General features: G+C 32.8%; 2 protein-coding genes and 1 long non-coding RNA gene across 31 annotated transcripts; 2 read left to right on the forward strand and 1 right to left on the reverse strand.

The window, feature by feature from the left end:
• Positions 1 to 705: 705 nt before the first annotated feature.
• Positions 706 to 7,812, reverse strand: LOC145088249 (uncharacterized). 21 transcript variants are annotated; one of them, XR_013701034.1, is made up of 8 exons: positions 6,587 to 7,812; positions 6,441 to 6,506; positions 6,012 to 6,170; positions 5,813 to 5,885; positions 4,537 to 5,462; positions 3,503 to 3,769; positions 1,144 to 2,713; positions 706 to 954 (listed from the first exon to the last, which is right to left on the reverse strand). It is a non-coding gene; the product is annotated as an uncharacterized LOC145088249 (long non-coding RNA). The 21 variants fall into 21 exon arrangements; XR_013701027.1 differs by having other exon boundaries at positions 4,537 to 5,639; XR_013701035.1 differs by having other exon boundaries at positions 1,144 to 2,317; positions 2,477 to 2,519; positions 2,678 to 2,713; positions 4,537 to 6,170.
• Positions 7,813 to 8,493: 681 nt separating this feature from the next.
• Positions 8,494 to 12,263, forward strand: PRR7 (pseudo-response regulator 7). Of its 9 annotated transcripts, none has more exons than XM_079026514.1 (12): positions 8,494 to 8,670; positions 9,058 to 9,092; positions 9,198 to 9,709; positions 9,792 to 9,953; positions 10,073 to 10,206; positions 10,301 to 10,444; positions 10,523 to 10,685; positions 10,765 to 10,975; positions 11,048 to 11,195; positions 11,389 to 11,868; positions 11,949 to 12,063; positions 12,142 to 12,263. In XM_079026514.1, exons 3-11 carry the CDS (start codon positions 9,364 to 9,366, stop codon positions 12,054 to 12,056), a joined length of 1,896 nt encoding a protein of 631 aa, XP_078882640.1. In that variant the 5' UTR covers positions 8,494 to 8,670; positions 9,058 to 9,092; positions 9,198 to 9,363; the 3' UTR covers positions 12,057 to 12,063; positions 12,142 to 12,263. The 9 variants fall into 9 exon arrangements, with proteins under 9 accessions (XP_078882640.1, XP_078882636.1, XP_078882635.1 ...); XM_079026510.1 differs by having other exon boundaries at positions 9,198 to 9,283; positions 9,350 to 9,709; positions 11,949 to 12,263; XM_079026509.1 differs by having other exon boundaries at positions 9,198 to 9,283; positions 9,353 to 9,709; positions 11,949 to 12,263.
• A 1,671-nt stretch (positions 12,264 to 13,934) lies between these two features.
• Positions 13,935 to 16,136, forward strand: TTG2 (WRKY family transcription factor family protein). The gene is made up of 5 exons (XM_079026517.1): positions 13,935 to 14,154; positions 14,577 to 14,966; positions 15,051 to 15,547; positions 15,624 to 15,767; positions 15,863 to 16,136. The coding sequence occupies exons 2-5, from the start codon at positions 14,682 to 14,684 to the stop codon at positions 15,996 to 15,998; spliced, it is 1,062 nt and encodes a 353-aa protein (XP_078882643.1). The 5' UTR covers positions 13,935 to 14,154; positions 14,577 to 14,681; the 3' UTR covers positions 15,999 to 16,136.
• The last annotated feature ends 220 nt before the right edge of the window (positions 16,137 to 16,356 follow it).

The following is a 16,356-nucleotide window of genomic DNA, read 5'->3' on the forward strand; positions in this document are numbered from 1 at the left end:
CTACAACTAATTATGTAACAATGTTGAAATGTGTTCTCATTATATTTGAATTCTTTATTTATTAATAAAGATTTTTTTCATTTTCTTTCTTCCTGTTAATTCTTGTATATGTATCAAAGTCTTAAACAATCATATTAAAATAATAATAAGATCATTTAATATCTTAAATTGTTTACATCATAAAAAGATAAAAAAATGTTATTAATTTCTGCTAAAAAATCACATGCATTCATATATAGAGCAATGAATTTATTATAATAAAAGGTTATAGGTTACAGAGGACAAAGTATACAGACAAGATGAGAAAACAGTAAAATAAATATATAGTACCTTTTCAATGAGAAATGTAGGCAAAGGAAACAATAAAGTAAATATATCTAGTACATGAAAGTATAGAAGCTTAAGCTTAACGATTTTCTTATAACTCTATTTTTTTTCTTATAACTCTATTTCTACATAAGTTCATATGCATTGGTGTTAATAATCATTTTATGCATAAAAATAGTAGTGAATTTAAAATAAAAATAACATGGTATGCATTTACATCGTCAGCAAGAAATCTCACAACAGTCAGGTGTGGCTATCTTCTACAATAGTAAATAAACATGAATGTTGCTTAGCAAATTGTTCCGATTCTATAATTTTGTTTCAACTTTGAATCCAATTCTCCTTTTACAGTATCCCATAAAAATGGAGCATATTAGAGATGGAAAATGATATAGCATGTAATTTCATTGATTTGTTAATGAGTAGGTAAAACAATAAAAATAAAGAAATATAAAAAAAAGTGTGTTAAAAATCTTTTAGAAAAAAAAACACTCATTCAACAGGAGCCATAATGGCAACAGGAACGACAATAGGAGCATGCAAAAATAGATCTTCTACGATCTCTTCATCTTAAGAAACACAACAATGTTCTACATTAAAAGCCTTTGACATACCTTAATCAGGTACCTGCAATAAAAAAACAAAAAGATGTGTAAAAATTATGGTTCAAAATACTTTTGAAGACCACAAAAAGGACAACATTATGGACTAAAAGAAATGTTATTATTTTTTAATAGAAACAATTATGGGGATAGTTTTGTCAATAATAAACAAACATTATAAATTAACAACAAATTATTAATGAAAATAAACTACCTTCAACATATGATTAGGGTCGTCCTGCTCTTTCTGTTACCCACACTTTAATTAAGTTCTTCGTATAACCTACAAGAAACAGATGTCAAATAAGTAAGATAAGTAAAATCCATCAAACCAATGTTTATCACTTCTAAAAAAGTAGAAAACCTAATAACTCCATCTGCAAGGAAATCATTCCCAACACATCAAGAAATAGATTAGTTTTTAGATTCAAATTTAGAGAAAAAGAGACAAAATAAACTTTGAATCATAAAAATACCAACATATTGTTCAACACCAACACAATGAAGATCAAATGAATCCTCCTTGGAATAAAGCTACTTCATCTTATTTAGTGGTGTGGTCCACCCTAAACATCTATGACCATCTGGAGCTTTTCAATAAAGTCATATGCACCTTCATTGGGGCTTTATTCCACCAGAACAAAAAATATATCCAAGAAACTGAACTACTAAAACAAAAATAAAAAATAAAAAATAAAAATGACTCATTCCTCGTAAAATAAACCAAGACATTTATCAAACAGTTTGTATGCATAATGTTATCCCAAAAATTGGTTCCACACAATACAATATGTTGGGGCATAAAGACCCAGAGATAGATTTGTGTTCCTTCGTTAATCCTCTCTGTAAAAACAATGTTGTAACAGAAAGCCTAGACTAAAAAAATAAACAGCCCCTTAGATTCAGCTTCAGCAAAGTAGTAAAACAAATATCTCCATTTTGATTCATGAATGGAGATGTAGTCTCATTAATTGCTTCATGAGACATGTTGGAAATGGTAGCCCAATCAGACCAAAACAACAATAAGGAAACTTAATTATCTCTTCCATGCCCCAAAACTTTTGTGATGTTATATAATAAAGGCTATATTTTTCAACATCTATATTTCTCTTTACCATGATGTATATGAGTTATCAATCTTCATGCTCTTTACCAGAATCTGTAAACGTGGCAGAGTAAGTCCATCCAGATTGATAGGCTTTAAAGCTGGCTTTGCATAAGAATTGTCACTTCTAGTAGTTTTAGGAGCACATGTTGGATATAGAGAACTAATAATTAAGCTTCACTAAGGTAAAATAGAAAAGATAAAAAGAGTTGGAGATCTGCCTTCAATATTCCTGTCTAAACTGGCAGTCATTTTGAAAAATTGATACGCTATAATTACTTGCCTGCAAGGTACACAGTGAAACACATAAGAATCGAGACATAAATTGTATTTCTAGTGGCAAATAAGCACTATTACTTTTGAAGCTATACATGCATTACAAAAAGCAAACAGTCTTAACATAGTAGATGTAAAAATTCCAGTTTACCCATAAAGTTCAAACCTGTGATGTAGTTGAAGCCAACAAAGATGAGATTCATGAAAACCTGCTCAAATAAACATTTTAATATTAAGATATTTCTTACTATGGAAAATGGTGAAAATTCATGGAAATAAAAAGAACTCCATATGGAAAAAAAAAAACACATAGATCTAGATGCAACGTGAAGATTTGTGATCAGGGACATTTCCAATCACCCAATACCTCAGCTTCTAAATTATGAGAGGATTCTGTCAAGACCTAATCACAAAATTTATAAACATAAACAAAAATAAGAGGAAGATAAACAATTATATGGGTTTAAAATCATACATCTTGTTTGTATAATATTTGCAAATCCAGTGAATGTGGTTAAAACAAGATATATAGGTGTTTCTATGCAACGCACGAACATTGTCTAGTTATAATATAAACTCGACACAAAACTATAAGATATATGGTTAAAACAAGGCTAACAAAAGTTTGCAATAACAAATTCAATGTCAACCAGAAGGATTTCCCCCACGTTGCGAGGGTCGGAAGGTGTCATTTTTTGTGAAACTATAGTACGTAGGCCGAATTGGTAGCCACAGTAAAGTATGTTGCTATTCTTTGCAACCAAAAACCACAAGCTATATAAAGAATTGTAAGCATTAACGGAATTACTCAAGATGCAAGAGCACTTGGAAGTATAGTAATGTGTTTCAAGGGATGGGTGAACTGCTATGTTGGTGTTTTGGAGTATATGCAAGTACTTTATTACTTTGAGACCTTTGTTGACAACAAAGCATAATACAAAAGAAAATTTTACAAACATGAGTACAACTTCACTTATCATTCAAATCTCAACTAACTTCATTTTTTTCATCCCCAATAATCATTCACAACACACGGATGACAATACCAAGTAACTAATCTTCAAGAATCTTAAAGCAAACGGGTTGGTTGAAAATTTGAATCAAATGCATATTTAATCATTTGATGATTCAATTTGCAATCAAAGATAAAATCTATTTAATTTGTTTTGTGGCTCTGGGATCTGTTAAGTACCTCATGCATGTGCCATAAAGAAGTATCCCATACAACTCCATGCGTTCATCTCACCCAATACACATTCTGGTCCTACTTATGACCACTCTTCTTTGGGAGTCTCGGTTTTTTCAGTTCCCATTCATTTGTGAAAATAGATAATAAAGAAAAACATACTTTTTGTCAATAAGCAGGTTATCAAAATAGCTTAATGCAAGAAAAAGCAATGTACTTCATTTAATTTTTTATAGCTCCCTACTTTCATTTGTTCCCATTGCGACGTCATGCCTGGAAAAATATAACCAAATATAGAAAGGTCATCAAACTGTAATGAAATTTTCATTGATATGCTAAGAAAGAAAATTATAGGTAGAATATTATAATTGAGTAGACAATCTAAAGTACAATGCTATAACAAAATTTAAAAAAAAATGGAAGTAGAATGTTATGATTGTGTATATTAGTAAAAAAATGGAAAGTGTAATGACGCAAAATGTAGAAAATAAGGATGAAACATGAAGCAAACCCGATTGGTGTCAATTTTGCCAAAAACTTTAAATTTGTCAAAAACTTGTAACTTTTCTAAATTTTAACATAACAAATTGTAGTATGGTCAAAGTGTATGTAGGGGTAACATGGTAGAGAATTTTTGAAAATAATGTATATATGTGTGTATTTTCTATTTTTATCCACTCATCCAAACACTACACCCAAATCAAACCAAAATCACCATTTATGGTTCAAGTTGCAGTTTAACCGAAGTGAATCATTTTTATACAAAATAAAATATTATCATCACATTTTTTAGTTTTTTTGAATCAAACAAAAAATGCATTTCGGTTAAACACTTGTATATAAATCTCTTCCTTTTTAGTTATTTCATATAATTTGTAGTGGTAAATGTATGAATTAGCAATGTACATTTATTTCTGTTATAAATAATAAAAGTGGGAGGCTATAAAAAATGAAAATATAAAAAATGAGAATTCAGGTCAGTTAAGGTGCTTAAAGTTAGGGGTAATTAGGTAATTGTACATTTGTCTAAATATTCATACCTGAGCCATGTCTTCTAATAAACCATTGCCAACTTTAAGGTCTGAAACGACATGAATAAGTAATTAGCAGCCAACACTTAACACTAATTTAAAGAAACAATAATATTTGTTAATCTAAATTAAAATTATCGTCTCCTTACTTTTTTTGAAAATTATAAATGTGGTTATCAGACAGAACTCGTAACATTTTTTTCATGGGCAATATGTCCATGAAATTGATGACAGAGATAACGGTTTACAGTAACCACATGTAAAATAACCATTTCCAGATCAACATATAATAATGAACAATTAATAAGATTATAAACAAAAAATTAATTATTTCCATTTAAACCTCAAAAAGTTATTTGAACCTAAAACTCGAAATGAATTTGAAGTCGTTGTTTGAGGGATTTTATAGAAATTTCGGTTCCTACTTGAAGTATAATGAACATATTGCCCTTTTTAATAAATATTTACTATTTTTTATTTTTATTCTATAATATTATTGTATTTGTATAAGATAAAAGGACATCATGTGTTGATGTTGTCCCATCAAAAAGAAATTAAGCATTTGGAGGAAATCTAATATATTGATGCTTGCTTGGAAAATACATCATTAACCAATAAAGCTAATTAAGAAACAAAGGAATACTAATACACTAAAAAACTGATTTTATATAAATGACCATCTTACCCTTACCAGATGTGAAATAGAAACTGGAATATTTATCTTTCTAGCAGTTTCCATGTTATCTAATACAAAACCCATGACTTCCTTAATCTGAATTCTTTATAATGTCAAGGACTTAGGGCATGAAGCATATCATCATATTCATCTCTTGGTGCATCAGATAGTTTTTCTTTCTAAGTGAGTTTCATGTTCAACTTTTTTAGCTTCACATACCTTGAAGAACCATACATCGAATGTTTTATAAGATGAAGACCTGAAAAGAAAACTCCATACAAAGTTGAAACAAATTATCTATTTTTTTAATTGTAATTTTATAATTTCAATTCATATACAAATATAGGCACTATGCTTCGGTTTTAACCCATAATAGCAATGTACGTTTGATTAAAAAGCAACAACCATTTATCAACATTCAAAAGTTGTCCGGAACCTGTGCACAAGGAAAAAAGATATTGGTATTTATAATGCATTAAAGATCTCACATTTTTATATTGAAAAGCAATAAACGTTTAAAAAGCTTAAATGTGAACTGGTGCAAATGTAAAAGTGATATAAAACTACTAATTGTTTGATAAAAAAAACTAAAAGTGATAAAAAGCTCACATTTATTTAATATAGTACCAAAACATCAATAAAATATCTGTAAATGACCATATACTTGTCTCCATCCCCCAACCTACAAAAAAAAATTAGCTTAATTAACCCTTTTTGTATAAAATAAAATAACCACACTCTAATAAATAAATATAAACAAATTTATAAAAAGTTAGTATTGAACAAATTAAATTGGTTGCCATCAAACCATATCATGTGGGTGTGATTGCTAGTTCACCACCTATTGACAATGAGAACATTAAGAGTTGTAGTGAGGCTTCTTGTAATTCTGAGCGACTGGTTTTCATGTGTTCACCACCTGTTGATTTAGTTTCACAGTTGTGAACCTTCAAATTGCAACCAAATACTGTAGAATAAAATGGAAAACTGAAACATAATTAGAGCTTTTTATCAAGTAATTATAAAACAAAACATTGATCTAATTAAATTAAATGAATATTAAAATCTAAACTATGGAATATATCCCCTTTTGTTGCTCTTGATGGCACAGAGGAACAATTAAAGAATAAAAAAACATATAAGTCATATGATACCCAAAAACCATTGGCAGCTGAAATTAGAAGAACCTAAAACACAAAAAAAGCAATAATACATAAAAGAGACTATTTAAACGTACTTGTGGAGTTAAGAGAGACAACTGCTAATTCTTGGTTGGACTCCGGAGAGCCAAATATATATTTTCCTGCAAAATATAGTTCCCTATTCATAGGCAAATCGTTTCCAAAATAATCAAATGTAAAAGATTCAAAGAAGAATACATACCTCAAACCCATCAACCATCAAAGAAATTTGTTTGTTTGTCTGCTATCAATATCATGTCTCTTTTCTTCCGATTAGCCAAAGAAGGAAAACCAAACATATTAACTGTAAATGTTTACCTGAATCCATGTTGCCTCCGTTTTCCTTTTTCTTTTGCTCGACAGATGAGCCCGCAAATATAAACCAAAGGCCTTTGGAAAATTATTAATCATGTCAGTAGCTTCATCTTCATCTGTAACAGCAAATATAAACCAAAGGACGAAAAGGAATAAAAGAAATCAATGCAATAGGTAGATGGAGAACAAAATGAACAATCACCGGAAAAAAATTGTCGATTGAGCATGTACAGTTTTCACTTCTTACAAATACATCAAAGCTTAGGGCATTCTTTGGTTGATACATGATTTCTACAATTGGAGGTGTGCAAAGCAAAATCGATCAGTATCGTAACTGGATTTGCAAGGAGATGCAGAATCGACAGGTTGCTGATACCGTAGAACTTGAAGTCAACGATTCTCAGAAGAAGAAGGCATGTGATGGTGGTGGTGGTGTTGTTGTTGTGCCGAGCGAGCACCATCCAAGAACACTATCTCTTGACCCAAATTCACCACCGAACTCGTCTGTGGTGATCTCGGATTGTTCCCTGCCCTTTCCCACTCGACGAAATCGCCGGGAACGAAGCAACAGGAGCCGTTGGAGCAGCTCCTGCCGCCACCGTGACCAGCCCCTCATCGAAATTCCTCAACCTCTGGCCTTTGTCTTTCCCTCTCGTCGGACTCATCGGAATAGGAAAGTGGAAGCAGCGGAGCTGCCATCGCCGCTGACTGGAGTCCCGGTCACACCCGCCTTCACCGAGCTGCTATCGCCTAGTCACCGCAACCATGAACTGCTACTGTGAATTCCGACCCCCACCCTTATACTTTCGTTCCTCGGTACTAATCAGGTAGACATGGGAGATAAATTGGTCTTGTGATTTTCTCCCGTTCACGATCTGTAAATGAATTGGGGGAAACGATGGCCATGTATAAACCAAAACAGATAAAATGGAAGCGAAACCCGGTCGGTTGTACCAGACGATGAGAAACCGTCGTTCAATTTTGGAAGCAATCCTGGAAGGGGTTTGTTGATCGATGGGATTTGTTGATACTGTCGCAAAAAGGGGAAGACGAAAGAGGAATAAAGGTATCCAAGCATTTGAGGTGGTTCTTCTACCATAGATTGTCAGTAACATCAATCCAAAGATGATTGGTTAAAAAAAACAGTGAACCAAATTAAAAAGAACACGTGTAAACAGACAAACTATATAATAAATACATAAATTAACCCTCTACAAAAACAAATAACAAATGAGAAAGCATTGCAAAACATTCATACATAAGGGACCATTTTTGTCAAAACCACTTTACCGTAGCTAGCTAAGGATAAATAATTTTAATATATAGTATAGTTATCAGTCCCACTATTATATTTAATTATTATATGTTTGATAATTGTTTCTAAACTAATAAGAAATTTAGATTTTAAAATATTAATTTATGCTTCCTTCTTCAAGATGAAACTCTTGCTTCAAAATATAGGGTGGCAAGATGAGAAGAGTCTAAAGTTGAGGGGGGTAATTTTTATACGTAGTGCAAAGTTTCCAATCAGAGAAGATCTTTTTAGAGCCAAGCGACAGCTACGTGTCACCACTATTCACCCCCCGTATGATTTGGTTCGAATCCATTTGGAACGCTCCATTTTCCGTTTCAGTTTTAGTCCAACTCACCTTCCACGTCACCACACAACCTGTCCACGTACATCACAGATCGGACGTGTATCCCCACGAACCTAAACTTTGTCCACGTAATTTGACATGTAGGATCTCATAAAATCTTTTTAGGCAGTCCTTGGATTTATCCAAATTCAAGTCATCAGTCCCTCTGATTTCTAAACCAGTCAATCTCATTTCCCCTAACCAGATTTTTTCTTTGTATTCCTATTTCGAAACCCTATTTTTTAACTTGCTAATTTTGTTTTGTTATTGTAATTCTGGTTGCTCTGGATCTTGAGTTACAGGGAATTCGATTCGTTTAGCCAAAGCTTTTACGGTAACTCTTAAGCACTTGTTTTTTACCTGTATGTTTAATTTTAGTTGAAGATTAGCTTCGATTCGCGAAATATCTGCAGCTGTTATCACTTAATTAGTAAAATATGTCCGATTAAGAGAATTTGTCGAGTTTTTCTTGCTTTTGTAGTTTCGATTGTAGTGGTTATCCAAAAAGGTCATGTTTTCAAGTGGAAAACTTCATATGGATTCTGCTAGTTTTTGGTCTATCAATCTCGTAATTGTATTGTTAAAAGGCTTAAGATTTGTATTACAATTTGAGTTGAAAACTAGCATAGTTTAACATCAAACATCAAAGTGTATCTGTATTTGCCACTGAACGAGTATTTGGTAAAGTGTGGCTAATCTGCTGTTTTGTTGTTTGTAACAGGGATAAATAGTGCGTATAAGAATTCACTCTTGCAGGTATAGAATAGTTTGGCTCAGTTTTGGTATATTCCTTGATCATAAGCTATGTCCATGGTATTGTTAGTTTGATATTCTCTCCTTGGGTATCTGCTTTTGATTTAGGGCAGAAGGTTTTGTATTTGACCTTTGAAGGGATTCGATAACTTGATGTGTCAGCTATGTGCTGCATATTTTCTTGCATTAAGAAGGTTTGACAAGTATCAAAAGATAGTTCTCCAACCTTTCTCATCATTGATGTTTTTGAATATCATTAGCAGGAAGTGTCTTAATGAGCAACAGCCAAGGAGGGAGCAAGGGTCAACAGGTGAATAATTGTGTGAAATCTGAGTATCAGGGAGATGTGAATAGATTTGTGAGTATAGGACCAGGTTCACAGGGAGATGATGAGTCAAGAACTAGTAGAATTGATGAAAATGTTCAAGATAGATGCAATCAGGTAGCAGTGGAAGTGAATCCCAATGCCCCTCCTCAAGCACCTCCACAACAACTTCAAGGTTCATTGGTCCACTGGGAGAGGTTTCTACATGTTAGATCCATTAAGGTCATGTTGGTTGAAGATGATGATTGTACACGTCACATTGTAACTGCATTGCTTCGCAACTGTAATTATGAAGGTTAGTCAAATGTTAACCATTTGCTCCATATAATAAGTACCTAACACATATTTTCTATCTTTTTTCTTTCTCTTTTTGGCAGTTATTCAAGCTGCCAATGGACTTCAAGCCTGGAAGATCTTGGAAAATCTATCCAATCACATTGACATTGTTTTAACTGAAGTAGTCATGCCTTGTCTTTCAGGAATCGGTCTTTTATGCAAGATTATGAGCCACAAGACACGCAAGAATATCCCTGTGATCAGTAAGTACTTATGTTATCCTTTCTATAAAACAAAATTATCAGCAAAATTTGTCTGTCTTTCAAAAGCTTTTTACCACATTGACGGTATTAACCACCATGCATAATGAGATTGTGTGCAGTGATGTCTTCTCATGATTCAATGGGTTTGGTTTTTAAGTGTTTATCAAAAGGTGCAGTAGACTTTTTAGTGAAGCCTATTCGGAAAAATGAGCTTAAAAACCTTTGGCAACATGTATGGAGGAGGTGTCACAGTGTAAGTCATTTATACCAAGTTTAATCCTCCTGCAATAATGTTTAATCATATGATTATTTCAATTTATTGGAAATATATTTCCCGTTTCCATCAGTCAAGTGGTAGTGGAAGTGAAAGTGGTACACAAGCTCAAAAATCTGTAAACTCAAAAAGCAATGTAAGGTACGATAACAGCAGCAAAGATGGGGATGACAATGAGAACACCAGTGGTGGTAGTGATGATGGTAGTGGCACTCAGGTAATTATTGCAACTTTCTTTTTGTTTGTTATTATTATTTTTTTTTTTCAGAAAGATTAATTTAGACATGAGATGCAGAGTTCTTGGACAAAACATGGTATTGAACGTGAAAGCCCGGAATCAGCAATTCCATCCAACCAAATATCTGAGCATCCAGACAGCACTTGTGGCATAGTTATCCGTTCTCTACAAACTCAACCAATAAGAGACACCAATAATCACAAACCACAACCCTATACAGGTATTCATATGAAGTTGATCCAGAAAATGTCATTCCAAAACATTTTTACTATTTCCATGACAAGTTTTGTGTTTCTCAGATAACGATGAAAATGGCAAAGAGATTGCAACAAGCATGGAAAATGGGAAAACTGAAAAGATTATGAATGCCAACGGAATCCATGATTCCAATGGAGTAGAAACTGAAGAGCTTGGCACAAAAAGGGCACGTCCTCCATCTAACAGTGACGAGGAAGAAGTTCAAAATGGCTGCAATATATTGCGACATTCAGAGCTTTCAGCCTTCACAAGGTCAAAACCTAAGAAAAGGGCAGTATTGTAATTTGATAAGATATGAGTAATAAGCTACCGAATATGTTACAGGTATAAAACAACCTCAAATGCTATAAAGTGTACTCCTGGAATCATTGCTAGCTGTTCTCAACCTGATAATAGATCCAACATGGTGAAGAAAGAATCCAAACGTGATGTGCATTCAGAAGGATATCTTATTTATCAAGGCTCAAGTGAGGTTCGTATGAGTAAATTTCAGATAGTTTGTTGGAAATCATGTTTGGTTGCCATGAAGGAATGGAATTGAGCATTCCTTGGAGCCAACCAAACATGACCTTGCTCATTCCATTCCGGTATACCAAACAAACAGATCCTATATATTATAGTTAAAAGTTGGTATCAAAAACTGATCTAAATTTTACTCTGTTCAGCAAGTGATACCAAATGACATGACACCTGGCAATGGCAATGTGGTCCATGATCAAGAGCTTCACATCCATCATCATCACCATGTCCATCATTACCATAACATAGAAACAGATGAGCCATTGCCAATGTCAAATGATGATGATGATGATGATGATGATGATGATGATTTTGGTCTAACACAGTTGGCTGCAGATGCCCCACATTGTGGATCATCAAATATCATGGGTGGTGGTAATGGTAAAGCAGAAGCTAACCTACAAAATTACAGTTTAAACAAAAGTGCATCAGGCAGCAGACATGGAAGCAACGTGCCAAATGCTGTGAATTCTGAAGTTGCAAAATTAGAAAATGATGTTTGTTTAGGTGACAAAAATAAAATAACAGACAATGACAATGACAATGGCAACGACATATCTACACAGAGAAAAGCAGCCATAACTAAGTTTCGCCAAAAAAGAGAACTCAGATGCTTTCAGAAGAAGGTAATTCATTTTGCATAATCAAATAAATTCAACATCTCCCTAATCATAAAATTATTTTTTATTTTTTATTTTTTTTCCAGGTGAGATATCAAAACAGAAAGAGATTGGCAGAACAAAGGCCACGTGTACGAGGACAATTTGTGAAGGGAAAAAGTCGCGACAGTTCCATTAATGCTGCTGATGGCTAGTTATCAGGTTGGTTGGTGTCAAGACTTGATGTTAAATACTTAGAAACTTGAAAACATAATAAACCTTTATAACTTGGCTTTGCAGATTTACTGCTATGTGTATGATTTAATATATATGTATATGGCAATTTTAGTATTGTTGAGGGAAATAGCAATGTACTCTCATTGATTTATCTATTATAACATCATACTTTTTATTTTGAAAAATCTACTTGGTTATAACTATGTTAATGTCATCTTAGTTTTAATACTTGTGATCAGTTTCTATTAATACTTGTGTGTTTTTTGTCATTTCAAAAGTAGGCTAATACACTTTGCAAATTTTTTTTTTGAAAATAGGAAATTGACTACACATTTAAAATACAGATCACTCTATGACTTTTACTGTCGAAATCCACTCTATAGTCATACTGTTCTAAAATCTAAATTGCAAATCCACTTTAGAAAAAGGAAAAATATATGTGTTTTGTCCCGAATTGGGCAAGTTATTTCCTTAGGCAGGTCATTAAACTTTTAAAAACGATGTCAATGAAGCTATTATTGAAAATCTGAAACAATGCTTTTTGTGGCAATAAATATGGCTACGTGCAACCACGTTGGAAATTGGCAATAAAGTCATCCAAATTTGTTCTTCAATAGTAAACATGATGAACACCAAGTGTTGTTGGTGTTTGTGTGTGTTAGAGGGATTGGTCTTAAAATCTGGCGATGAACACAAATTGATTTTCAAAGACACACACATAGAGAAAATCGATTTTCTGATCTATTCCAAAAGCACAAATAGAAACGATTTTCGGACATGTTCCTCCAACCCACCATGAACACACCAAACCTAGATTAGCAAACCTAAACTTGACCACAGAAACAAAGTCAAACCCACCAAAACCCAAATCTTCAAAAACGAACAACAAACCAAGATCTACAAACCCACACAACCTTATGTTTTATTGTCCAACTTTGTAAAACATAAGTTGTTGTGTATGAAGAAAAACAGTTTATATATGAATCACTTCCTATTATATTATTTGCTTATACATATTAGATGATTTACATCTACTTATTCCATAACCCATTTAATGAATGCATGAACACATAATCAATCCGTCACCATCATCATCATCATACACGTAATATGCAACATGAATGATGTTGGTCCCATATGATTGAATTTCAAAAATTGTAGAAGGTGGTTGGATACAATTCAATGTCATATTAACTGAAAACTTGAATAACAAGAGGTTAAAATTCAATGGAAATCTCATTAATATGAATAAAAATTACAAACAGTTTAAATGACGACACATTTGACCTTTTCTTCTTCCATATAAACATTCTAGGACTTGTATCTCCAAAACAGAGTTTGTAGCACCACAATTTACTTGAAAATAAGCTTAAAAATACAAATAAAGGATATAATAATTGCATAAAACACCATCCATCTAGACCAAAATTTATGAACGCCAAAATAACTATTTTTTCTTGATATACTTGATTTTTAGAAAGATGTCCAACTCCAACTAACTAAATAAGATGTGTAATACTTATTATAGACAAAAAAGAAGTAACATCAAAACGAAAAATAAATTATTTGTCACATCATTTACTTTTTAAAGACAGTTGTTGATGAATCTATTTAAGGAGTTATGTGTAGTGATTAGATATCGACAAAAATATCTATTATTTATTTAAAACGTTTCCAACTATTCCATCCATACATGTCATGTCAAGAAGATGACTCGGACCAAATTGTGATATCTATCAAAATCAAAGATGAAGACACAATTTTGTATCATTTTCAAAAACCATGTTCTCTCAATTTTATTATTCTCTTAAAATTTAAATAAATCGTAATTAAAATAAATTAAAATTGTTAACAACTGAAATGGTCGACGTGGCAGTGGCTTCTTCATATCTTTGCAGAATAGAAACGAAGACAGGTAGCTGAAACGACGGTTAGTTGGCTTGACACACAGTCGTACCAACAAACAACTGGCCTCTTCCCAATTCTCCCCTTCAATCAAAACCTAAAAGAAGCTCATCTTCATATCTTTTTGAGATTTTGGAATCCACATATCCACAAATTCTCTCAACAACAAAGGTATACACTATGCTTAAGTTTTTTCGACTGCATAACTGTATCCATGCGAAATTGCTTCTCGATAACAAAAGCCCTAATTCCTCTGTTTCTTTGTTGCGAAAATGCAGTATAAGTTTCGAAATTAGACGCACGATGCTTATGTTATAATGTAAAGTTAGAGTTATGTCCGCGTATTTTAATTACTGTTTATATTCATGTAGTTAAGCGAATTATTAGTTACATGAAATTTCTTGTTACTTTTTCCTTCATCTGCTTCTGCTTTCTGTGGTCTCAGATGAATGTGAACGGATAATATATACTCCGTCTGTAAATAGAAGCTCTGATTAGATTTACTCTATCTTATCGATTTCTGTACTTGAAAATGTAACTTTTATCAAGTTTCGTCACTCAAACTTTGTGCATTTTGGGCATTTATTGATAAGGAAACATTTGAAGAACTAGAGACAACAAACACCAGGAGATGGTGAGAGTCGAATATCCTTTTCTAATCTAATCAAGAAACACTGATTAGATTCATTAGTAAAAAAATGGAGGTTAAGGAGGCGAAAAGGACAATCATAGCAAAACCAGTTGCTTCAAGGCCCACCATTTCCAACTTCGGATCCTTCTCTGACATCCTTCCTGGCGCCATTAACATTTCACCCTCAACAGAACCCACAGTCACTGCCATCAGACCAAAAACATTGAGGTTCAAGCCTGTTATGAGTTCTCCAAATGTTGAGATCTTGAAATCAGACCACACATCTCCATTTCTATATAAACCCTTGGCAAAGACAGTATCAAGAACAACCATTAGTCTCTTGGCAAACATGGTCAGTATTTATCGAAAACCAACTGAAATATATATATGTATATGATTGAAGTTATTTAAAACGTTTCTCTTTTTAATGTTATAGGGAACTTGTAATACAAGCCATGTACAAGCAGCAACTCAAAATCTTGAATCAATGAATCCCCCAAAACTGAAGTCAGATGATAAAAGATTGCAGTCACACACAAACAACTCAGATCGACCTTCTTATGATGGATATAATTGGAGGAAATATGGTCAAAAGCAAGTCAAAGGAAGCGAGTTTCCAAGAAGTTACTACAAGTGCACACACCCAAATTGTGTTGTGAAAAAGAAGGTTGAAAGATCCATAAATGGTGAAATAGCTGAAACTGTTTATAAAGGTGAACATAATCATACAAAACCCAGGCTTCCTAGGCGCCATGCTTTTGATGGAACTATCAAAGATTCAAGCTCTCAATTGCCAAGTAATCAACTCAAGAATGATAATAAGTTGAATGAAGTTGTTGGATCATCTTTACGTTTGACCAATGTGGTCAAAGTCCATGAAGAATTTGATGCTAGTTGTATGCCAACTCTTGAACCCATCACAAGTAAAAGAAGGTAACAATTTGGTCAAAGTCAAGATCATATGATCATTCATGCTGTTGTATTCAAGTTTAAAGTTTGTGTTTTGCAGGAAAATTACAAGTGAAAGATATGGAGAAGGTTTAAAAGAGGGTGGAGTTGTTGTTCATGATGGGATTGATTCAGAGGCAATTGCTGATGGTTTTAGATGGAGAAAATATGGGCAGAAAGTTGTGAAGGGCAATCCTTATCCCAGGTTAAATAATATAAAATTATTTTTAAAAAAAAAATTATATATTTGTTATATTTAAAATTTGGATATTAAGTCTAATATGAGAAGATATTGTGCAGAAGTTATTATAGATGCACAGGAGTTAAGTGCGATGTGAGGAAACATGTGGAAAGAGCATCAGATGATCCAAATGTTTTTATTACAACTTATGAAGGTAAACATAACCATGAAATGCCAATGAAGAAACTAAATTAACTGATGAATAATCAAGGTATAAATCATCCTTGAATCCCATAGGCCTTTGTTTATTTTCAAAATGTTTAATGTTAGATGAAGGTAGTTGTTAAGGAATTCAAGATTTTTAGATTAATAAAGATGGAAATCTTTTAATCATCGATATCGGATATCAAATGTTTTTGTTTCTTAGGTTGTGTTTGACAGATTAGCTAAAAAACTAATTTTTGGTTGATAAACTAATCGATAAAGTAACAACGTTTGGTAAAAAAATAATCGATAAGCTAGATGACAAATGTAAAATGATATAAAAGGACATTTAGATATATAATTAAAAAGCTAGCATATAAGGGTATATACGGAAAACTAATGGAAAAAA

Source organism: Lactuca serriola, chromosome 2 (assembly GCF_051521515.1).
Source record: "Lactuca serriola cultivar US96UC23 chromosome 2, Lser_US96UC23_V15, whole genome shotgun sequence".
In the NCBI taxonomy this organism is placed as follows: Eukaryota; Viridiplantae; Streptophyta; class Magnoliopsida; order Asterales; family Asteraceae; genus Lactuca; species Lactuca serriola.

Coding starts and splice junctions, on each gene's coding strand:
- TTG2 (XM_079026517.1), top strand. CDS start 14,682: ATGGAGGTTAAGGAGGCGAAAAGGACAATCATAGCAAAACCAGTTGCT. Junction 15,548..15,623: donor CCCATCACAAGTAAAAGAAG/GTAACAATTTGG, acceptor TGTGTTTTGCAG/GAAAATTACAAGTGAAAGAT. Junction 15,768..15,862: donor AAGGGCAATCCTTATCCCAG/GTTAAATAATAT, acceptor GATATTGTGCAG/AAGTTATTATAGATGCACAG.
- PRR7 (XM_079026508.1), top strand. CDS start 9,364: ATGAGCAACAGCCAAGGAGGGAGCAAGGGTCAACAGGTGAATAATTGT. Junction 9,710..9,791: donor TCGCAACTGTAATTATGAAG/GTTAGTCAAATG, acceptor TCTTTTTGGCAG/TTATTCAAGCTGCCAATGGA. Junction 9,954..10,072: donor CAAGAATATCCCTGTGATCA/GTAAGTACTTAT, acceptor GATTGTGTGCAG/TGATGTCTTCTCATGATTCA.